Consider the following 24,490-nt stretch of genomic DNA (forward strand, 5'->3'; position numbering starts at 1 on the left):
GAGAAACTCAGGGGGTGCAGCAGCATCTATGGAGCGAAGGAAATAGGCAACGTTTCGGGCTGCCCGAAACGTTGCCTATCTCCTTCGCTCCATAGATGCTGCTGCACCCGCTGAGTTTCTCCAGCATTTTTGTGTACCTTCGATTTTCCAGCATCTGCAGTTCCTTCTTAAACACAGGACTGTGGTGGTGACGCATTATGACCAGCATTACTTAGAGTGATGCAAGGAACTGCAGGTGATGGACTGAATAAGACACAAAGTGCTGGAGTAACTCAGTAGGTTAGGCGGCATCTCTGGAAGACATGGATAAGCGACTGTTTGGGTTGGGAACCTTCGTCACCCAAGCACTTTGTATCTTACTTTGAGATGGGCTGGCAGTGATGTTTCTTTTTCATTGGGCTTAATGGATGTGTGTTCATACCTTTTGGTTGTGACAGTACTCGTAGCCCTCTTGTTTACACTCATGGGACCTGATCAGGAGCTGCAGATTGTGTTTGCGTAGAATCTTCTCTGTTACATCAGGTCCAAAGTAGCATCCACCTCCTCTGACTGAGTTTGTGATGCAGCCTTCCTGGTGCATCGGGTCACTCCATAAAATGTCCACGATCTCGAGAGAAGAAATAATGTTTTAAATCGCCAGATGAGCTGTCAAACCTGTTAAATGATTCTCAACCCCTTTTAACGTCCTTTCATCAGTGTTGTCCCAAATCCCAGGATTGCCTCCCCAACACTTTTATAGGAGTGTTGACAGCACAGGGATTGCAGTGGTTCAAGAATAAGGTTCTCACGGGGTAACTGGGGATGAACAATGATTGGAAATTGTTCTTTGTGTTGTGCTTTTAAAAAAAAAAACATTAATGTCTTTAAGCTGTAACTACAAAGCCAGAGAAGCCATTTGGCCTTCCACAATCCAGGAACACCTGCAATTTCACAATCTAGGACCAATTCCACAATCCCACTTATTAGCAATTGATTCGTCTGGTGAAATGTATCTCATACATCACATACATCCACAGGCAGTTTGCACATTCCGGTCCCACGCTGATGCAATAACTGCTTGGCTGATTACTGTAGAGCATCTTGGCCTGCATTTAAATCTACAAGCACACAGGTACACCACCACTTGTGGAATCCTTTCTGATGTTGTGTCCTGGAAGTAGACCTCACTTGTCACAGATCTAAATCCTGAAGTGCCTTGCCTGATACTATTGTGGGCGAATCTTCATTTAAAGAATTGCAGTGGTTCCAGAAAGTGGCTCACCACCATCTTCTCATATGAATAGACTGTGAATGCTGGCTTTGCCAGCAAGGTCTACACCCCACAACTATATATACATCTAAATAAATAAGGCAAATTATGTTTTTGAAAGCTCCCAATGAATAGGTATTGCTTTTGAGATGTTAGGAGTTACTAATACATCTGTTATTGCAAACAGAACAAAATGATAATTTTAAAGTTAATGCAAAAAACATTTGAGAGCATCATTAAAATACAGACACTTCTCAGATTAATGTTGGAATGGTGAGCATGACAGCAAAGCAAAGCACTTCAACAAGCACCAGACCCTGTTTAATGTGCTCCCACCATTAGCCCAGTTGGAATATTATTGAAATTGAGATAAATCAAATTTCAGCTTACCATCAAGATTTCCAATGTCCATTTTGGGGGCAAAGTATTACAAAGTAAGCTGAATGATCGAGGCAATGTTCTTCCTGGGTGGCGTGGTGATGGTCGGAACTGAGTGCCGATGTCCTCTTTCAGCCGTTCCTGCACCAACCCAGCAATTAGCACGAAGCTGAGAGAGAGCATGGGGACAACATCCATTCTCAAGCCCAAATGGGTTGATCAAATTGCCACTAGAGATTGCAGGTGGGCACACCCCAACATTCACATCAGAATGCATCAGAACGGGGGATCTAACCAAGAGGAACTCAAGGTTGCAGTCACTCTCGATGATGGTGGAGTCCGTGCACCATGCTTTATTTACATAAATGCACAGACCCCCACCTTTGGTCTTATCGGAGTCTGTTGGCCTGTCTGCTCGGAGTAAATGACGCCCGATTAGCTGGATGGCGCTGTCAGGAACGGTTAGCCAAGTTTCAAGTGAACTGTCGCGTTGATGGTGGAAGATCCCGTCCACCATGCATGCCCTGTGTGGCCATAATGACTGGCCTAGTTCATATGAATGTTAGTGTTCCCATCTCGAAACAAATGGCAAAGTTGGTTCAGATGAAGGGGACCTTTCAAACCATCTGATTTAATGATCTAGTAAGCTGCTTTTTATTTACTGTCAAGTACTTTTTATGGAAACAATTATCTCTTCACTTCATAGGTTCTCACTTTAGTCACATAGTTCAATCATTCACTGATGCTAATCTATGACCAATTTGCATTTGCAAACATTTACGTGATAGGACTTACCTGCCTCCTTTCATGCTCATCTGAGTCTGAATCTGACCCAGTCAGTGACTTAGAATCTCCATACACGTTGCTGAAGCCTACTTGTCTACGGCATTTTTCTAATTCCTCATCGACCGAGCGATGCACTCGCTTCGTGATTTCTTTTTTCTTTACGGATAACGTGCTAGAACTCTTGCTCGTGTTGTTCGTGTGAGAATGAAGTCGAAGGACATCTGAGTCTGTATTCTTCTTTGGTGTTTGATTGAGCCTCACGTTCTGCTCACTACTCTCACCACAGAGCTGCTCCTGCCCTGAAGCATGCTTGTGCCATTCAATTCTCCTTCTTCCAGGCGGCCTCAGGATTGAAACGTACTGTCAGAAGTGGATGAGTTTGTAATTAGAAAAAAACATTCTTCCAGTGTGTCTGCATCTTACCTTCTTTCTGCCTCTTTAGAAGTCTGCATTTGATGTGCCTCACCGAATAGTAACGGTTTACATTTAAAGTATTGAGCATAAATGGTATCAGTACAAACATTTTGGATACTGAACCGCAAAGTGAGATTCTAATACAGATGGCCAAAAACATGAAAGATAGACACAAAATTCTGGAGTAATTCAGTGGGACAGGCAGCATCTCTGGAGAGAAGGAATGATTAGTTTTCAGTCTGAAGAAGGGTCTTGACCTGAAACGTCACCCATTCCTTCTCTCCAGAGATGCGGCCTGTCCCACTGAGATACTCCAGCTTTTTGCCTCTGATAGGTTTTAAGAGGTATCTCTGGTGAGCAAAAAGATCTTAAGGAGGTTGGAGAAGGAATTCTGGAGCAGGATCCAGATTAGTTGAGAACACCGCTACCAATGGCAGCGGCATGAAATTAGTGGATGTAAGGGGGCCAGAACTGCAGGAGAACAAAGATCCAGGTTTGAAGCCTGGTGGAGGTTCTAGGGACATGTAAGAGCTTTGTTGAAGGACTGATGCATAACAGTATATTTCAATAAAAATAATGCCGTTACAGAAAATAATACCCATATTCTTCACAAAACAAAATAAGGTGTTTTTGTTTAAAAGATGCAGCTCTTCAGTGTTATCTTACCTTGTGTCTGTCAATCTTGCGCAGAAAATTCAAATCTGTTGTTTCTGAAATGCCCCCATGTATAATCAACACCTTCTCATCTATAACAGTGGCTAAAGGCAACCAACTGAAAACACTCCGTAGTAATTTCAATATTCTACTTCCATGCACCTAAAACAATGGTAGAAACGCATATAACGTAAAGCATTTGAGCTGCTATGATAACTATCAATGCTCTGCAGAAAAATCACAGGAACAATTCAAATATTTACCTGGTATTTTTGCATCACTTCCTTCGTGAAACCATATCTGAAAAAGTGAAATATTGCTATAATTGAAAGAAACGGATTTCAAGAAGTGGAAGGCTACTGGCAATATTTGCCCTATTTTCAACTACTCATTACCTACTTCAAATTGTTTGAAGCAATTTATAAACAGGATTGTAATCCCGCACCCATACCCATCTACGCCTTGTTGGATTGCACCCCGAGTAATCCAGAATTCAGTAATCCAGAATTAAGGGACAGAAGTTTAGGGGTAACATGAGGGGGAACTTCTTTACTCAGAGAGTGGTAGCGGTGTGGAATGAGCTTCCAGTGGAAGTGGTGAAGGCAGGTTTGTTGGTATCATTTAAAAATAAATTGGATAGGCATATGGATGAGAAGGGAATGGAGGGTTATGATACGAGTGCAGGCAGGTGGGACTAAGGGAAAAAAGTTGTTCGGCACGGACTTGTAGGGCCGAGATGGCCTGTTTCTGTGCTGTAATTGTTATATGGTTATATGGTAATAAAAACAGTTTGGAAACAACAGTGGGCCACAATCCCACTTTAATTCCATATCCCTTCATTCCCTTAATATCCAAATATCTACCATAGGTAACCCATGGGATTTTTTAAATTACAAGTAGAGATTATTTGTGTTACCTGGAAAAAAAGTTAAATGGTAATTTGATACATTTTAGTAACTTGACAGGAATAGACAGGATAAATAGCAATAATTGTTTTCTCTGGTTTAGAAAGTTATTGACAAAGTGAAAGTGGCCTACCTGGGATTTGGAAGCAATGAAAAGCACTTTAATGGACTGTAAAACTGGAACAAATCTGCCAGGTAGGAAGTTAGAAATTACATTTTCATCCAAAGGGCTAGGAAACAGTGAATCCCTTTGGAAATAAAATGTATTGCTTAACCTCTGTCGGAAATGAACTGGGGAAACCCAGGACCTCTAACAGACAATAGCGGTTCATATTTTCATTGCTTATTGACTACGTGTTGTAGTCCATTGGCTTTTTGCTCCTTATTTAAGTAACTATTATTCACATCTAGGCTTTGACACAGTAGTGTGCGATAGAGTATGTATGAAGCTCTATTAATGGGCTCAGTTCTCTTCTGCTCCTGTGCCTATGTATTGTTCCAAAGATGGTCACTAAATGGTGGTCAGGATATGGAACACGGACTGAACCCACACAGCCCAGAAAAGCTCAATTGGTCTTGCAGACACTGCCAAGTCTTACTGCTCTGTTGGGTCAACAGATTCACTGAAAACTCTTTACAGGGATCCAACATAACATTGCATGAATTTTTGTTGAGTTTGCACCTTAAATTGATGATATGATCTTCATGGTTTCCTCTGTTTAAGTAGACTCCTTTTGGATAGACGAGTAGAAAAGCAAACAAGATCAGCAGAATCTCTATAGAGTGCTTGCCTCTGTCGACATAGTCACCATTAAAGACATACACCTTCTCTGGGGATGGAAGTCCATTCTGGTCAAGGGAAAAAGTTCAAATTAACAAAGAAAAATTTTACATCAATAACAATCGGTGTAGTAACACACAAGCTATTTATCACACAAACAGGTAATTCAAAAGTGGCATAATGTGCAAATGTTAAACCCCCATATTCAATTTCTTTAAATTAATATTGGCCTTTTCATACAAAATGTTCATCATTCCATACTAACAATATCTCTTCCTTCATCTCGTGTTTAATACACTGATGAAGGTATCAGTTATAATCCCAACTAATTATGTTCACAGGGGTCAAGGAAAGAGCGTTCCGGAGGTTGCAGGTGGTTGCCGGAGATTGCAGGTGGTTGCCGGAGGTTGAAGGTGGTTGCCGGTAAGACCTTGCACTACCTGCAACCTCCGGCAACCACCTTCAACCAGCATCGCAACCGGCTTCGACTAAAAAATTACTGATTTTTAAAACGGCAACCTATTTTTAGTCGCCGCCAGTTTTGAATTTTTCGAAATAATCGCTGGAACATAGAAGAAGCGGAAACCACTTTCGACCATTAGGGAGACTGACCAAAACCTCCGGGAACCGCACGGAAACCTTGGGTGGGGCGCAAAGTCTCCAGTGGTTTCCGTTCAGGTTTCCTAAATGGGACAGGGGCATAATGCAAATTCATTGCTCCTTGAATGTGGTAGCACATATGGATAGGATATAAGAGATAGGATGTAATGTTGCAACTGTTCAAATCATTGCCTAGGCCACACTTGCAGTATTGTGTGTCGTTCTGGTTGCCACACTAGAGGAAGGATGTAGTTGCATTGGAGAAAGTGCAGAGGAAATTCACCAAGATGCCACTTGGTTGGAGGATTTACGTTATGGGCAGAGATTAATTGTTTTTCGTTGGAACAAAAGGATGTTAAGGAAGTGACCTGAAATGTATATAAGATTATGAGAGGCATAGATAGGGTAGATAGTCAAAGTCATTTCCCCGTGGTACAGGAATAAAAAGCGATAAGGCATAGTTTTAAGTTGCAAGGAAGGGATTTTTAAGGGGATCTGAAGGGTAAGGTTTTATACATAGAGAGTAGTTTCTATCTGGAATGCACTGCCAGAGAAGTGGTGGAATCAGATACAATTACAATGTTTTAGACAGACACTTAAATAGATAAGGCATAGTATGACACTGGACCCATTTTAGGCTGACGGGATCAGTGTAAATGAGCAAATAGTTTGGCATGGTAATAGCTGGCCAAAGGACTCATTTCTGTTCTGCACAAGTCCATGACGCTTTGAGTCTTATGTTCAATTAGATGTGTGATAGGGAACCATTATATCAATTCAACAACACAAATACAAAATCTGGTGGAGTACTTAGTCGGAAGTGTATACTGTTAACATTGGGAGAAAAAGCTCATGAAAATCTCATTGTAATTTCACTCAGAAAAATGTAAATAAAATAATTACTTTGGATGGTTCTGTAGTTGGGAATTTTATCAATTTTAAATTCAGTTATGATTTAGATGTTTTAATCCCAAATATAACTAAAGACTGATCAGGAAAAAAGGTAGATAGTGGTGGGATAGATTCATATAGACTTCATTAAAATAATATTAAAGAATCATGCTGATTTTTAAATCAATGGCATGCATCAAGTACATTAGCAATCAGCTTTGAAATATCATACCTTGTAGAATATTAAAAATAAATCGTCCAATTTTCCATGTAAATCACCTGTGAATTCCACAGAAGAAGAAACAATTATTTGATTTTACATGATATTTGAACAGAAAAGAATAAATCCTTTCCAAAGTTTCATACCTTCTTTCCTTTCACTGGCAACTGACGATGTGAATTTCCAACATTTCCAACTTTAGGAGCTATATTTATATTTGACAAAAGGCTAAATTAACTTCTACGCAACCTAACTGACAGTGGGGCTCTTCTCACAACCTAGACTCCAATGACACCAAGACTGGATGGTCAATGCATTGGCAGCCCAAAGTCCTAGCAAAGGGTAAAGAATGGGCAGCACAGTGACGCTGTGATACAGTTGCTGCCTCACAGCACTTGCAGCGCCGGAGACCCGGGTTCGATCCCGACTATTGGTGCTGTCCGTACAGAGTTTGTACGTTCTCCCCGTGACCGCGTGGGTTTCCTCTGAGATCTTCTGTTTCCTCCCACACTCCAAAGACGTACAGGTATATAGGTAAATTGGCTTGGTAAATGTAAAAATTGTCCCTAGTGTGTGTAGAATAGTGTCAATATGCGGGGATCGCTGGTTGACACAGACCTGGTGGGTCGAAGGGCCGGTTTCTGCGCTGCATCTCTAAACTAAATTAAACTAAACTAAATTAAAGACAGAATGGCGATATGGCAGGGATCGAGGCCCAAAATCACAAAAAAGTGTAGTTCTCCCTTAAGTTGTGCAGTGGACATCACTGCTTACCACAAATGGTGATCTCTTTACTGTAGCAGGTAGAGACCTGGTTGATGTTTGGCAAATGCTCCAGATGTTTCCTGGTCTCATTCAGAAGTTGCAATACGTAGCGAGCATGAAGTCGCTGCTGGGAGAAACGTCAGTGTTTTAGTGATTGCAGGAATACCTGGCAAAATGCACCATTATAAACAATTCTCGGACAAAACGCAGGCACTTTCCTTCAGTCCCTAATCAAATATATTCTGTCACTCCTTATAGCTATCAACATGAAGCCTTGGGTTGAGTCTGTAACATCGGTCCTTGTGTTCTTAGTACAGAGTCTTCATGGGAAAAGGTATTTAGGAGACGGGACATACTCACACTCACACACAATAGATTCACACACACACACACACACACACTCACACAGCAGATGCACACACACTCACATATACACACACAGCAGATTTGCACACACTCTCACACGCACACACATGCACACACACTTACTAGACTCACACACACTCACTCAGACAGACTCACTCAGACAGACGCACTCAGACAGACGCACTCAGACAGACGCACACACACACACACCCACATACATACACACATACCAGACTCTCACATGAAGACACATCCTTGTGCAAGTGAACACATTTAGCTTTTGCTGGAATTCAGCAATGATGTCTGTGCCAGGAACAGGGGGAAATGAAAATCCATTCCACCCTTTGAGCCTTTTCACCAAACACACACATCATGTGTGGATCAGTGACATAATTCCATTTATTTTCCTGTGCCCGAAATCCTTTAAATGCCATCTTTTGTATAATTGACCTTTCATCTGTTACTGTTTGCAGAAGAAAGGGCCAAACCTCTGCCGCACCGTGTGGAGGAAGTGTTGCATAATATCACCCTGGGAAGGCAGGCCAGGAAACTAGCAGACATTGTTTATTTTTATCCAACACTTGCTCTGCCATGAAGTTTTGAAAGCTTCAATTAAAATTACTTGAAATTCTGTGAATATTATCCTAATTATTTTTTTATGTTCCCTCGTTATATAACCCTTGGTAAATCTAAGCTGCATTCACCCCAAGCCCCAGAACTGCTCATATTAAACTATGGTGAAGACCACAACTTTCCCCTTCCCCTTGTATTCTAAAGAGGCTGTCCCACTTGGAGAACCAATTGGCGAGTTTAGAAGAGTTTGAAAAAATGACATGTTGAAGACCTCCTTTGACTATGTTGGAGACTAGCTACAACTAACCGGGAAAATTGGACACCGGATAGTGCAGAGTGAAGACGACCTCTTTCGATCTCCTTCGACCTCTCTTCTACCTCCCTTCAACTATGATGAAGACTATCTATGACTACCTTCCACTACCCTTGATTATCTATGACTAACATGCCGATCTACTACAACTAAACCTACGAGTAAAAAAAGTATCGATTTTTTCCATTGCGACCTTTTTTTACTCGCAGGCATTTTTTAACATGTTGAAATAAATGCCGCGACCTAGCTGAGGCCTCGAGTACGCGGAGACCACTCTCGAGCATGGAGAGTTACGAAGACCTCCTACGACTCGTGTCGACCATGCTACGAGTATGAGTCGAGGGCAAACTCACCAGAACTCGCGGATTAGGTCAACCAGGTGGGACAGGCCCTTTAGCTCCTGAATACAAAGGCAAGCATGGCAATAGCCTTTTTGTTCCTGTTTATGATGTTATAATACTATGAATCTATATTAATTACTAGACTAAGTGGGACCCGTTGGGTCCCAGCATCACACGGGAGGCCTGGTCCCCCAACGCAATATTTCACCTCTCCACCAATTCCAATAGGGGTGAGGGGGGGCTTTCTGGAGCGCTAGTATAGGTGTTGTGGGCTGAAGGGACTGGTTTCCAGAGGGCTAGTATGGACATTGTGGGCGAAATGGATTCTTGGGCTGGCGGCTCAGTCACCCAAGCCTGTTGTGCACCAATTCCTTTTCTCCAGAGATGCTGTCTGCCCCGCTGAGTTACTCCAGCATTTTGTGTCTATCTACCATGGTATAATGTCACCTCACATTGTAAAATAATTATCTGAAGAATTGTCTCCTCGTTGGCTCAAACATAATCTATGTAGAACACACGTTTCTCTCTGCTTCATATACGTGGGATTTCCCTCAGTATGGTCACTTTTCATGCGGCTCGCCCGGTGTTATCCCTTCCCATCAATGCTTGAGCCCCCATCTTCGCTCTGTACCTTCAGCTTCATCGGAGGCTCTCTCCCATTGAAAGTATCCAAGTTAATTTCAGACCACAAAATCCATCCATCCATTCATTCATTTTCCATTAAGATCTGACTAATCTTCAACATTTCACTTCTGGCACTCAGGTCAAACCCACGGTAGACTCAAGTCACCACGGCAAACTCACGGGCCACTACATTCTTACAACGAGTTTAAATGTTTCAAATTTTAACTTCAAGAGTAAATTTGACTCGTGGAAATCGTTAAACATGTTTAAAATTTTTAAGAGTTAACAAGTTTCCTGGGTACCTGCCGTTAGCGCCACGAATCGCTAAGTTGCGTCCACGAGTTCCGACGTTCCCGCTACGTTAATTTACGTGATTACCACAAGTTTAATTTGTTTTAAACTCGGGGTCACTCGTGGGTCGACTCGCACTGTGAGACAGGGGTTAACTCTCTCTTGCAAACATCCAGTGAATTGGCCTCCAATGCCTTCTGTGGCAGAGATATCAGATTGATGCCCATTACACTTGGCATCCAATTTCCTTGTCAATGACACTGGGATTTAGCAACATATTTATGGAACATTGATTGTGAATACATCATCACTTACTTGTTTTTCTTTGAAGGCTTCTAGTAAGGCAGTGACATGTGCAGGCGTCAGAGGGAAACAGAGTTGGGGGCCAACGTAAGCGTCTGAAACCTCGATGTTATCATAGGCGGACTGATTATCCTTACATGTCTCATCTGTCTGAGTAATAATGTGGGAAATAAAACCTTCTGCAGAGAAGATGTAAAAGATGACATTTGCCAACCATGATCCAAGTACAATGCGCCAAGTTCTAATTCCACATTTCAATTGGCTCAATTTACCTCCGAGCTCTAACTTCAAAATAGACAAAAATTAGAGATGTCTTTACCTTGTACATTTTGAGATTTATGACTTCTACATGAACATTTCTGACTTAGCAGTTGTTTTTAAACCCTTAAAGCACAAATCTTTTGTTTTTTGAAAATTGCATTGTTTGATACCAAATCAAAGGTTTCAGAGATTTAAAATGTCTTTTATTGTCACATGTACCAATTAAGGTACAGTGATATGCGAATTACCATACAGCCATACTAAAAAAACCACACAAGACACACAACTACATAAAAGTTAACATAAACATCCCACAGCAGATTCCCCACTGTGATGGAAGGCAAGTCAGTTTTAAGTTACCTGAGGAATATTTCTGTCTTAATTCACCATTAAAAGTTATTTTTGCTGCTATAACTATTCAGCCAGAAGAAAATCCCTTTCCCTGAAACGCCGTCTGTCCATTTTCTCTCTTGCCTGACCTGCCGAGTTCCTCCAGCACTTTTTTTTGCTCGATCCCATCATCTGTTCCTCTTGTGTTTCCTTTGCAACTATTACTGCTGCCTTATTTCAATGAAAATTCTTGGAATAACCGAGGCGAACCCTGCCACTTCGCTTCTTGAACTTTGCTTATATTGCTGCATTTAGTTCATCTCAATGCTGATGACTACAGACTGAATTGACGACATTCAGTTAGGATACCCCAGTCAGCCTTCAAGTCTGTTCTACCATTCACTGAACTTGATGTAGAATAACATTCACTTTCCTGCCCATTTTACCATATCTCTGTGTGGAAGCTTCAGTATGACAAAGGTACAGCATAAGGACCTTTGGTCATCCTGTGACATACAGCACAAGGTTTGTGATAGGCATCCTTACATGGGCCACACACTCCCCACCATTGAAAACATCAAGGCTCACCACCATCCGTGCCATGCCATGCCCTCTTCTCACTGCTCCTATCAGGCAGGAGGCACAGAAAGCTCAAGTCTCACACAACAGCTACCATATTCATTTTTTCTGCACAGTTATTACCTCTGTAAGATTTGTGGGTTTATGATGTCTGACCATTTTAACCAGCCTACTTTCACGGTGTCCTCGTGCTGACACTGCAGAAATACATATCACATACAGATGGCACATCTGTGAATAGTTACAGAATACTAGGCAGCATTAATATGAGCTCACCAGGATACTGACTTACATGGTCATCTGCCCAGTCAGAAAGTTTCAAGATAAGAATATTTAGACATTTCTCTCTTTTTAATATCATCAAGTATTATTTTGCATTTTTCATCATCATCATCATCACTCACTTCTATGTTTGGTATTCTCTGCAGATTTTGGGACTGGATAGTTTAGGTTAGAATTATGAATAACAGTGATCCCAGCATTGATCCTTCCTCCAGCTTTGTGCAATTATCCTTTCCCTTTGTTCCCTGCCAGTTTGCCAATGATTTTTGCACATTGTTATTGGATGAAATAGGACTGAAAATATTTAGATTTCCGTTACAGAAAATTTTTTGATGGCATGTTGATCAGCAGTTCTAGATAAACTTACGCTCATTGCCACTAGCCGGAGTAAAATGGTCCATCAAACAGCTGAAGAAGTTATGGAGCTGCAAAACAAAATTAAAAAAATCATTGCTGCTGGAAACGGGGCTCTGAATGAAAAGAGCATAGATACTTAGATACATACAGTAGATACATAGACAATAGAAACATAGAAACATAAAAACAAATTAGGTGCAGTAGTAGGCCATTCGGCCCTTCGAGCCTGCAACGCCATTCAATATGATCATGGCTGATCATCCAACTCAGTATCCCGTACCTGCCTTCTCTCCATACCCTCTGATCCCCTTAGCCACAAGGGCCACATCTAACTCCCTCTTAAATATAACCAATGAACTGGCCTCGACTACCCTCTGTGGCAGAGAGTTCCAGAGATTCACCACTCTCTGTGTGAAAAAAGTTCTTCTCATCTCAGTTTTAAAGGATTTCCCCCTTATCCTTAAGCTGTGACCCCTTGTCCTGGACTTCCCCAACATCGGGAGCAATCTTCCTGCATCTAGCCTGTCCAACCCCTTAAGAATTTTGCAAGTTTCTATAAGATCCCCTCTCAGTCTCCTAAATTCTAGAGAGTATAAACCAAGTCTATCCAGTCTTTCTTCATAAGACAGTCCTGACATCCCAGGAATCAGTCTGGTGAACCTTCTCTGCACTCCCTCTATGGCAAGAATGTCCTTCCTCAGATTTGGAGAGCAAAACTGTACGCAATACTCCAGGTATGGTCTCACCAAGACCCTGTACAACTGCAGTAGAACCTCCCTGCTCCTATACGCAAATCCTTTTGCAATGAAAGCTAACATACCATTCGCTTTAGGTGCAGGAATAGGCCATTCGGCCCTTCGAGCCAGCACCGCCAATGTGATCATGGCTGATCATCCAGAATCAGTACCCCCTTACTGACTTCTCCCCATATCCCTCCCCAGAGCCCGAAGAGCTCTATCTAACTCTCTTTTGAGTGTATCCAAAGTGTATCTGTACAGGATGGAGGTGGAGCTGCTCACAGGTTGGTGCAAATCCCACAACCTCATTCTTAACGTGGGAAAAACTAGGGAGATGGTTTTATAGGTTTCGATAAACAAACCCATACACCTCATCCTATATTCCAGCTGATGTAAAAGGTCAGCAGCATGAATTCCTAGGTCATCTGACTGATGTCCTGACGTCCACGGCCAACACCACAGCACTGGTCAAGAGAGCCCAGCAGCGACTTTCACCCTCTAGCAAGAATGACTTCCTAAATTAGGAGAGCCCCACTACACACCTACGGACTTTTTATCTTGGGGACTGTCGAGAGCACAAACCTACGGCATCACTTCCTGGTTCGGGAGCTGCAAGGCGTACGAACGGCACCAACTAGACAGGATAGTGAAGACCGCAAGCAGGATTATTGGTGCTCCACTCCCCTTCCTGCTGGACATATACAGGAAGAGATGTATCAACAGAGCCATCTCCATCATCAAAGACCCTTACCACCCACCGCATGACATTTTCTCCATCCTCCCATCTGGGAAGAGGTACAGGAGCATTAGCTGCAAAACCAGCAGGATGCTCCTCAGCCCTTTCCCACAGGCTATAAGACTGTTAAATGGACTTTGCCCCCTGCCAAGTATCGCGCACAAACCCCCACACTGCAGCAGAGCCACTGTTGTGCCGCTGCCGGTCGGAACGGCTGTTGAATGTTTAGTAGAGTGTTAAATTTGTTCATGATACATGTATTTTTATTTCTATTTATTTTTTCATGCACACTGAATGGACACTGGTTGAGCAACGTTTTTTTGTTTCCTCTGGGTATGCGAATACTCAGGAAATGACAATAAAGATATACAATACAATACAATCCAGTGAAACGGCCTCCACAAATTCACAACTCTGGGTGAAAACCTTTTTTCCTCATCTCAGTTCTAAATGGCCCACCCCTTATTCTTAAACTGTGGCCCCTGTTTCTGGACTCCCCCAGCATCGGGAACATGTTTCCTACATCTAATGTCCAATCCCTTAATAATTTTATATGTTTCGATAAGATCCCATCTCATCCTATATTCCAGTGAATACAAGCCCAGTCGCTCCATTCTTTCATCATATGATAGTCCTGCCATCCCAGGAATTAACCACGTGAACCTACGCTGCACTTCCTCAATAGCAAGAATGTCCTTCCTCAAATTAGGAGAGCAAAACTGCACACAGTTCTTGGTTCATCTTGGTTTCTTGGTCCTCCAAAATATTCCAAATGGAATTTAAACTGGAGGTGGTACCAAGTTGTCGTCCCCAGGGCCATGTACAATTGCAGAAGGACCTCTGCTCCTATACTCAACTCTTCTCGTTATGAAGGCCAACATGCCATAAGCTTTCTTCACTGCATGTTGTACCTGCATGCTCACTTCAGCGACTGGTGTACATGGACACCCAGGTCTGGTTGTACTTCCGCTTTTCCTAACCTGACATCATTCAGATAATAATCTACCTTCCTGTTCTTGCCACCAATGTGGATAACCTCACATTTATCCACATTATACTGCATCGCCATGCATCTGCTCACTCACCGAACCAAGTCACCCTGCATCCTCATAGCATCCTCTTCACGGTTCCCACTGCCACCCAGCTTTGTGTCATCTGCAAATTTGTTAATGTTACTTTTAATTCCTTCATCTAAATCATTAATGTATATTGTAAATAGCTGCGGTCCCAGCACCAAGCCTTGTGGCACCCCACTAGTCACCGCCTGCCATTCTGAAAGTGACCCGTTAATCCCTACTCTTTGTTTCCTGGCTGCCAACCAATTTTCTATCCATGTCAATACCCTACCCCCTATACCATGTGCTCTAATTTTGCCCACTAATCTCCTGTGTGAGACCTTATCAAAGGCTTTCTGAAAGTCTAGGTACAATACATCCACTGACTCTCCCTTGTCCATTTTTCTTGTTACATCCTCAAAGAATTCCAGAAGATTTGTCAAGCATGATTTCCCCTTCGTAAATCCATGCTGACTCGGCCCGATCACGTTACTGCTATTACATCGTTGATAATCGACTTCAACATCTTTCCCACCACTGATGTCAGGCTAACTGGTCTATAATTCGCTGCTTTCTCTCTCCCTCCTTTCTTGATAGGTGGGAAAATATTAGCTACCCTCCAATCCACAGGAACTGATCCAGAATCTGTAGAACATTGGAAAATGATCACCAATGCGTCCACAAGTTCTAGAGCCACCTCCCCGAGTACCCTGGGATGCCGTCCATCAGGCCCTGGGGATTTATCAGCCTTCAGTCCCATCAGTCTACCCAACACCATTGCCTGACCAATGCGAATTTCCTTCAGTTCCTCCATCACCCTAGGGCCTCTATCCCCTAGTACATCTGGGAGATTGTTTGTGTCTTTGTTAGTGAAGACAGAACCCAAAGTACCTATTCAACTCGTCTGCCATTTCCTTGTTCCCCATAATAAATTCACCTTTTACTATCCTCCTTTATATTCTAGGTTAGCTTACCTTCGTACTTCATCGTTTCTCCCCGTATTGCCTTTTTAGTTACCTTCTAGCACTAATGCGGGGGTTGTGGGCTGAAGGGACTGGTTTCCAGAGGGCTAGTATGGACATTGTGGGCGAATGGATTCTTGGGCTGGCGTCTCAGTCACTCAAGCCTGTTGTACTGGCAGCTCACTCACTCACGGCTGGTGGGCTGGCAGTTGACTCACGGCTATTCCTTGAAATTCCATTTCAAGCAGGGTGCAAGACCACCAAATTCAAGTGCAGTTTCTTACCACTTCAAGCATGGTGCAAGGCCACCAAATTCAAGTGCAGTTTCATACCATTTCAAGCAGGGTGCAAGACCACTAAAGACAGCGAGTCGTTGCCTCTCCCTCCTCCATCTTGCAGAGACTGAGCCACCCCCACACCTCTGGGTTTTATAGTCTTTCCCCACCTTCCCACCAGAAGGGGTGCGGCCTTCATGGCATGATTGACTGGAGAGAGAATCTCAAAATTTTTTAAATACTAATAAATCTTTTATTTTTCATCGATGGGAAAAATCCTCAGCACCTGATGAGCGGAGGTGGACTCTGACTAAGATGGCCAAAAATCACAGCCGTGTGTGGTAGCGTTTTTTCTAAAATCAATATATAGCGCAAACAGGAAGTGGTTAAGACTTTTAATTATATAGTAGGCAAGGCAACTTTAATTAGGCAAGGCAACTTTAATTAGACAAGGCAACTTTAATTAGGCAAGGCAACTTTAATTAGGCAAGGTAACTTTAATTAGGCAACACAGCTTTAGCATTTCCAAACCATGGGCAACAAAGCTTTAGCATTTCCAAACTATATTTTCAAACCACATTAAGGGCACTGACAGGTCAGTAAAACCACTCACAGTTTCAAGTTCAAGTTCAAGTATCCTTTATTGTCATTCAGACCTTTCAGTCTGAACCAAATTTTGCGCATTCATATATAACAATATTACTGTTAATTCGGTATTCACCTCCCCTCTCACACCGGTTCCTATTTCACCTGACCTTACTCTCTTATCCCTTTCTTGAACTTTCCGTCCCATTAATTTGTGTGTCTTTTGTCACTTTTCTTGTACTCTCTTCCCCTTTAACTCCATCCTTACACTCCCAATTTGTCAACTCCCCCTCCCCACTATTTAGTTTAAACCCACCCGTGTGGCACTAGCAAACCTGCCTGCCGAATGGGTCCCCCTCTAGTTAAGGTGTAACCCGTCCCTTTTGTACAGGTCACCCTACCCTAGAAGAGGCCCCAGTGGTCTAGAAATCTAAATCTAAATATTACAATTCAGTTGTAATATACGAATCTACTAAATGTGACCTGATAGCCCAAGATGACATAGAATCATAGAGTGATACAGTGTGGAAACAGGCCCTTCGGCCCAACTTGCCCACACCAGCCAACATGTCCCAGCTACACTAGTCCCACCTGCCTGCGCCTGGTCCATATCCCTCCAAACCTGTCCTATCCATGTACCTGTCCAACTGCTTCTTAAACGTTGGCATAGTCCCAGCCTCAACTACCTCCTCTGGCAGCTTGTTCCAGATATTCACCACCCTTTGTGTGAAAATGTTACTCCTCAGATTCCTATTAAATCTTTTCCCCTCCATCTTAAACCTATGTCCTCTGGTCCTCGATTCACCTACTCCAGGCAAGAAACTCTGTGCATCTAATCTATTCCTCTCATGATTTTATACACCTCGATAATATCTCCCCTCATCTTCCTTTGTTCCAGAGAATAGTCCCAGTCTACTCAATCTCTCTCTACAGCTCAGACCCTCTAGTCCTGGCAATATCCTCGTAAATCTTCTCTGCACCTTTTCCAGCTTGACATCTTTCCTAAAACATGGTGCCCAGAACTGAACACAATACTCTAAATGCAGTCTCACCAATGTCTTATACAACTGCACCATGACCTCACAACTTCTATACTCGTAGCTCATAGGTACATAGGTGCATAGCTCAATTTAAAAATAGCGGGGTCTCAACCAAAGTCATTTCAGCAAGTGACCATCTCATGGAGAAGGTAGACAAAAATGCTGGAGAGGCAGCATCTATGGAGTGAAAGAATAGGTGACGTTTCGGGTTGAGTGTACATTTGAACCGAAATTTACTCTCATTGGGACATTATTGCGCAGGGCAGAAAAGGGAAAAGATATCTGACATATGATGAAAGAATGGATCGACAGGGCTTGTATGCACTGAAATTTAGAAGGATGAGAAGGGATCTTAAAGAAACATAAAATTAATAAGGGATTGGACAGGAAAAATGTTCCCGATGTTGGGAGAGTCCAGAACCAGGGGTCACAGTTTAAGACTAAGGGGTAGACCATTTAGGACTGAGATGAGGAAAATCTTTTTCACCCAGAGAGTTGTGAATCTGTGGAATTCTCTGCCACAGAGGGCAGTGGAGGCCAATTCACTGGATGTTTTCAAGAGAGAGGTAGATTTAGCTCTTAGGGCTAAAGAAATCAAGGGATATGGGGAGAAAGCAGGAACAGGGTACTGATGTTAGATGATCAGCCATGATCATATTGAATGGTGGTGCTGGCTCGAAGGGCCGAATGGCCTACTCCTGCATCTATTTTTCTATGTTTTCTATTTGCTGCTGAAACATGCACTCCCAAAACGGAGCCATGGATAGCAAATAGGATCTGGAACTCTGGCAAGTTCATCTCTATATGACTGAAGCTAATCACAATTGCCTTTGCTAAAATCATTAGACACCATAGATCGAATGTGCTTTTCACATTGTATATTCATTAGCCTTTTCGGTCGGACAATTAGAGGGAGCCAAGGTCAGTGCTTTCTAATGTAAGTTCAATTTAGTTTAGTTTAGAGATACAGTGCGAAAACAGGCCCTTTGGCCCACCGAGTCTGCGCCGACCAGTGATCCCCATATCCTACACACAATTTATTTGTACTACACTAGGGACAATTTACAATCATTATCTAAGGCAATTAACTTGTATGTCTTTGGACTGTGGGAGAAAACTGAAGCACCTGAAGAAAACCTAAACAGTCATGGGAAGAACATACGAACTCCGTACAGACAGCACCCCTAGTCAGGATCGAACCCGGGTCTCTGCCGTTGTAAGGCAGCAACTTTCCCGCTGCGCCACCTTGACGTCCAAATTATTAAATTAAGTTTTGTACGTATGCTTGGTTAGTGTATGTCTCACATTGCTATTTTCAAAAAGCTCCCAAATGGTCCTGATATGCCATCAGGGTCAAATGGATGTATTTAATTTCCCCCTGCACTGCTAGCTAGTGCAAATATCACAATCTATATGCACTTTGAGACTGGGTACTGTGAGATGTGTGTAAGAGGCACCGTGCCTGGAATGATCCTAGCGGTAGGAGTTTTCCAAAAGCGGAGTCTCCTCATCCTTACCTTGATCTGGTCCTGCTCCCCTGCATATTCGATGGATTGGAAAATGGTCCAGGTACACCGCCTGCGTACCTCCATCCGTGCCGCGTACTGCCGATACCACCGCTGGATGAGAATGGCTGCCCTGATAGCTGTGAAGAGCAAAATACACAAACACGATACAAGCAGTTGGAAGATAATGCACGGTGGCTGCTTGTATCTTGTATACTTTATTTCAAGAATCGAGAGTTTTATTGTCATATGTCCTGAAACAGAACATTGAAGTTCTTTGTGTTCAAGAAGGAACTGCAAATGCTGGAAGATCGAAGGTACACAAAAATGCTGGAGAAACTCAGCGGGTGCAGCAGCATCTATGGAGCGAAGGAAATAGGCGACGTTTCGGGCCGAAACCCTTCGTCAGACTGATGGGGGGTGGGGGGGAGAAGGAAGGAAAAAGGGAGGGGGAGGAGCCCGAGGGTGGGGGGATGGGAGGAGACAACTCGGGGGTTAAGGAAGGGGAGGAGACAGCAAGGGCTAGCAAAACTGGGAGAATTCAACGTTCATGCCATCCGGACGCAAGCAACCCAGGCGGAATATGAGGTGCTGTTCCTCCAATTTCCGGTGTTGCTCACTCTGGGTCTCCTCCATTGCCAGCATTTTTGTGTACCATTGAAGTTCTATGTTGCGTTATTGTGTTAACGGGCCTGTAAATGTGCAGCAAGTAAGAATTGCATTGTTCCAGTTCCAGTCCCAGTGCATATGATAGTTAAACACTCAACACCCTCTCTTGTATTCTCCTCGTTCTGATGGGGTAGCAGTGAAAGGTGACTTTGTCCAAAGTGCTTTCAGCCCTGCTCTTTACAGGATATATTATCATGTGGGTGTGGTCACCAGCTACAGGATCCCCACTAGCAGGAGGCTGCAAGAGGCATGGCACAGAGACTACTTGCCTTTCTACTCCTCCCTGCCAGCCATAGTTCACCCACATGCATGGGGACCAGTGCAAATCCCCAATCCTGAAGAACTAATATCCAGCAACTCTTTTAATTTCCCACTGTAGTGACCATAGGACTTAGGAGCAGAAACGCAAAAATTACAAACAAAATGTAACGGTATTCTAACTAATTCATGATTTTTACTAAGGTTGAAGTGGCGAATGATTAAGAAATACGCAATGGAGAAAAAGTTGCAAGGGTGTGCCTGTGTGCAAGGGATGGAGCAGCCTTTGACCCAGTCCTGTAGCTTGGCAGCTGGGGTCGTGAGTGATACATAGGCCGACTATCAGGCAGGTTGTTCTCCACACCGTGCCATCTGCTCCTTTATCATTTTGAGTGGTCCGATGAGTCTTTAGTCAGGCATGGTGAATCTGGTGGTGAATCTATGTCATTCATTGCCACAGAAGGCTGTCGAGGCAAAGCCAGTGGATATATTTAAGGCAGAGATAAATAGATTCTTGATTAGTATGGGTTTCAGAGGTTATGGGGAGAAGGCAGGAGAATAGGGTTAGGAGGGAGAGATAGATCAGCCATAATTGAATGGCGGTGGAGACGATGGGCCGAATGGCCTAATTCTGCTCCTATCTCGTATGACCCTAGTACACAGGGAGTGGATGAGAGAGTGGGATAACATAGAAATAGTATGAACGAGTGATCGATGGTTGTAGTGGTTCCAGTGGGACCAAGGGTCTATTTCCAAGCCATATCTCTAAACACTCTTACAATTGTCCAACGGCTACACTTGTACAGTACATTGAAGTTGATTTTACACCAGAAGCACAAGTGGACATGCAACGCCCCTTTCCAAACACTGGCACCTGTTAGACTATATTATTGGCCAAGCAAGACGGCCTGAAGAAGCTGCATTACCTACATGACACAGGTAACTGCTGGACTGACAATCACCAAATCCATATGTCCATCAATGTGGCCACAAAACATTAACAGGACCGTTGTTGCAAAGAGTCAACTTTGAAGCTCTCGAAGAGAGCAGAAAGGCAACTGCTGATGGACTGTGCATTACAGAGACGACCCCTCAACTGCTCGTGTTCAGGGACAACAGAGCACCACGACATCTGAGCTGTCCTCATGTCAACCACTATTGGCATCTGTGAAGTGAATCATAGCTTCTCTACCAAGGTGAATTTAATGAAAATGACCAAGAGATCGAGGAGATAATTTATTGCTAACTTGATTGAATAGTCAGACTGCGACAGATTAATTTAATTGTTTTAGCGATCATTTATTTTACTAATGATTTACTATCATTAGTTGTGGCATGATCTGGGACCAGGGTAAAGATCAGCTTGGAACATCTTACGGGATTTCTAGATTTCAAACACATTTCCAAGATTAGTTCCACAACACCAGTTCATCTTCACAGTGTGTTGCATCAGGAAGGCTGGAAGTAGAATCAAGGACGTCTGCTACTCTGATCATCCCTTTTCTCTCTTGTTTTTCCTTGAACATCCAGACTTAAGAACATTTTCTTCCCCACTGCTATCACCTTTTTCACACCCCTACCTGGAGGAGCTACCACCTACTCTCACTCTTATCTCATTCAGCTATTCCGTTATGTGTTTTAATGTTCATCGCTCTACTTCTAATTGCACTACAATCTTGCATAAATGTGCTGTTCGACATTCACCATGATATTTATAGTTGTACCTGTATTTATCATTACTAGCCATGCCTTGTATATGCTCATCTAAATCATTGATAAGGAGAACAAACAGCAGTAGTCCTGGCACCGATCACTGTATGCACACCACGGGCCACAGGCCTCCAGTCCAGAAAACAAATGTCAAAATCACCCATCATTCTTGAATGGAAGTGTGGTTGGACCAATTACCCAGCCCAAAATTCTCAGCAAAGGGGAGAGATATTTTTATCATCTGTTTGAAATAGATTTTAGCTCAAAGTTCTATTCAGGTCTTTGACAGTACACCAAGTGAACTTCTTCCTTCCCCATACTCTGTGTTCTTATAATTCTACCACAATCTTATCAAATGCTTGTGTAATCATGTTTCCTTTGTAAAAAGGGAATGAAAACCGCTATCACGTTCTTCCTGGATACCAATCTACGGTGTTGGTTGATTTCTAAGGTGGACCTATAGGCTGACCAAAAGGCTCTCACCAGTCTTTGTCATTTTTTTGGCCATTTCCCATGACTGAATTGGTATCTCAAAGGGAAACCTCGAATAGACATTAAAAAGAGGGAAAGCAAGTACATAGTGATGTGGGACAGGTGACATTTGCTCAAGAGTGTACAAAGTCCTCTCTGCAGAGTCGGCACACCCAGATCTGCACAGAGGGGAGAAGTAAATATATGGTGCATGGACAGCCATCTCTGTCTATATATGTATATGTGCAGTCAAAACATGATCCTGTTGGAACGGAAAATAATATCGAAGGGAAGGGTCTTGGCCCAAAAAATCGACTGACTATTTCCGTCCACAGACATGCCTAGCCCACTGCGCTCCCCCAGCATTTTGGTTTTTGCTCAAGATTCAGGTCTCTGCAGTCCCTTGTTTTAGTTTTAGTTTTAAGTTTTAATTTTAGAGATACAGCACAGAAACAGGCCCTTCGACCCACCGGGTCCGTGCCGACCAGCAATCCCTGCATATTAACACTGTCCCACACACATTAGGGACAATTTTTACATTTACCAAGCCAATTAACCTACAAACCTGTACGTCTTTGGAGTGTTGGAGGAAACCGAAGATCTCGGAGAAAACCCACACAGGCCACGGGGAGAACGTACAAACTCCGTAACAGACAGCACCTGTAGTCGGCATGGAAGCTGGGTCTCCAGCGCTGAATTCGCTGTAATGCAGCAACTCTAGCTGCTGCGCCACCGTGATTTGCCCATAGGATACAGGGGCTCTGCCTACTTTACAGTTGTACAGGGTCTTGACACAGAAGCCCACAACTGGAGTACTTTTACAGTTTTGGTGGAAAAATCTGAGGAATTTACAAGTATTGGACTCGATACCATACTAGGGAGTGCAGAGAAGGTTCACCAGACTGATTCCTGGGATGTTAGGACTGTCTTATGAAGAAAGACTGGATATACTTGGTTTATACTCTCTAGAATTTAGGAGATTGAGAGGGGATCTTATAGAAACTTACAAAATTTTTAAGGGGTTGGACAGGCTAGATGCAGGAAACTTGCTCACCGATGTTGGGGAAGTCCAGTAAGGGGTCACAGCTTAGAACTGGCTGGAAAACCTTTAAGCAAAGAGATGAGAAAAACGGGTTTTTTTCACAGAGCGGGCAGTGAATCTCTGGAACTCTCTGCCGCAGAGGTTAGTCGAGGCCAGTTCATTGGCTATATATTAATGATCTGGAGTTAGATGTGGCCCTCGTGGCTAAGGGGATCAGAGGGTATAGAGAGAAGGCAGGTACGGGATACTGAGTTGGATGATCTGCCATGATCATATTGAATGGCGGTGCAGGCTCGAAGGGCCGAATGGCCTACTCCTGCACCTAATTTCTATGTTTCTAGTTTCTATGTTTCTTTTGGTGGCAAAAACCGAAGCATCTTATCTAAATTGTGGCCGATTAGGCCACGGGGAGAACAGTACAAAGACCTGAGTGTCACAGTACCTGTAGTCGGCATGGTAGGCATGGGGTGCCGGCGCTGCAGTAAAGAAAGCGAAGCAACTCTGCTGCTGCGCCAATGGATTTGAGTAAAGAATAGGGGGCTCTACCTACTTTACAACCACATGGTGGTACCACACCTGGACGCAGAAGCCTACAGTTGGTCTTTAAATCTGAGGAAGGAAAATTGCCAGAGAGGGATTTACAAGAATGTCACCTGGACTCGAGTCCCTATGTCTACTGTCAGGGAGAGGTTGGGCGGGCTAGACTTTTTATTCTGTGGACCTCAGGATGCTGAGAGGTGATCTTATAGAGGTGTATAAAATCATGAGGGGAACCAGTGGATGTGGTGTATCTGGACTTCCAGAAGGCTTTCGACAAGGTTTCCACATAAGAGATTAGTATACAAACTTAAAGCACACGGATGCAGGGGTTCAGTATTGATGTGGATAGAGAACGAGATGAGCTGGCAGAGAGTGGTGAATCTCTGGAACTCTCTGCCACAAGGGAGTGAGGCCAGTAAACGGGTCCTTTTAAGATGGAGGGCATGTGACTAGTGGGCTACCGCAAGGATCAGAGGGCTATGGAGAGAAGCTATTTACAATATATATTAATGATCTGGATGAGCCATTTGAGGCATATTGAATGGTTTGCGGATCGACACTAAGCTGGGGGCCTAGTGTTAGCACCTGAGGAGGATGTTTCTATGTTTGCAAGGTGACGGATAGGCTGGGTGAGTGGGCAAA

General features: G+C 43.3%; 1 protein-coding gene across 3 annotated transcripts in view; it reads right to left on the reverse strand.

Annotated features, from left to right (window-relative positions):
• LOC129699780 (serine/threonine-protein phosphatase with EF-hands 2-like) overlaps positions 1 to 24,490 on the reverse strand; it is a 55,283-nt gene that overhangs the window by 13,964 nt on the left and 16,829 nt on the right. Inside the window, exons 4-13 of one of the 3 annotated variants that reach the window (XM_055639867.1) lie at positions 19,171 to 19,298; positions 12,274 to 12,331; positions 10,467 to 10,633; positions 7,653 to 7,767; positions 6,891 to 6,937; positions 5,069 to 5,235; positions 3,745 to 3,781; positions 3,494 to 3,643; positions 2,423 to 2,773; positions 422 to 607 (exon numbers count right to left, since the gene is read on the reverse strand). In XM_055639867.1, the coding sequence (XP_055495842.1) occupies positions 422 to 607; positions 2,423 to 2,773; positions 3,494 to 3,643; positions 3,745 to 3,781; positions 5,069 to 5,235; positions 6,891 to 6,937; positions 7,653 to 7,767; positions 10,467 to 10,633; positions 12,274 to 12,331; positions 19,171 to 19,298 (1,406 nt within the window). Of the gene's footprint in view, positions 1 to 421; positions 608 to 2,422; positions 2,774 to 3,493; positions 3,644 to 3,744; positions 3,782 to 5,068; positions 5,236 to 6,890; positions 6,938 to 7,652; positions 7,771 to 10,466; positions 10,634 to 12,273; positions 12,332 to 19,170; positions 19,299 to 24,490 lie in introns of those variants that run through there. The other 2 variants (XM_055639857.1, XM_055639875.1) reach the window with 2 other exon arrangements.

Source organism: Leucoraja erinacea, chromosome 1, assembly GCF_028641065.1.
Source record: "Leucoraja erinacea ecotype New England chromosome 1, Leri_hhj_1, whole genome shotgun sequence".
NCBI lineage: Eukaryota > Metazoa > Chordata > Chondrichthyes > Rajiformes > Rajidae > Leucoraja > Leucoraja erinaceus.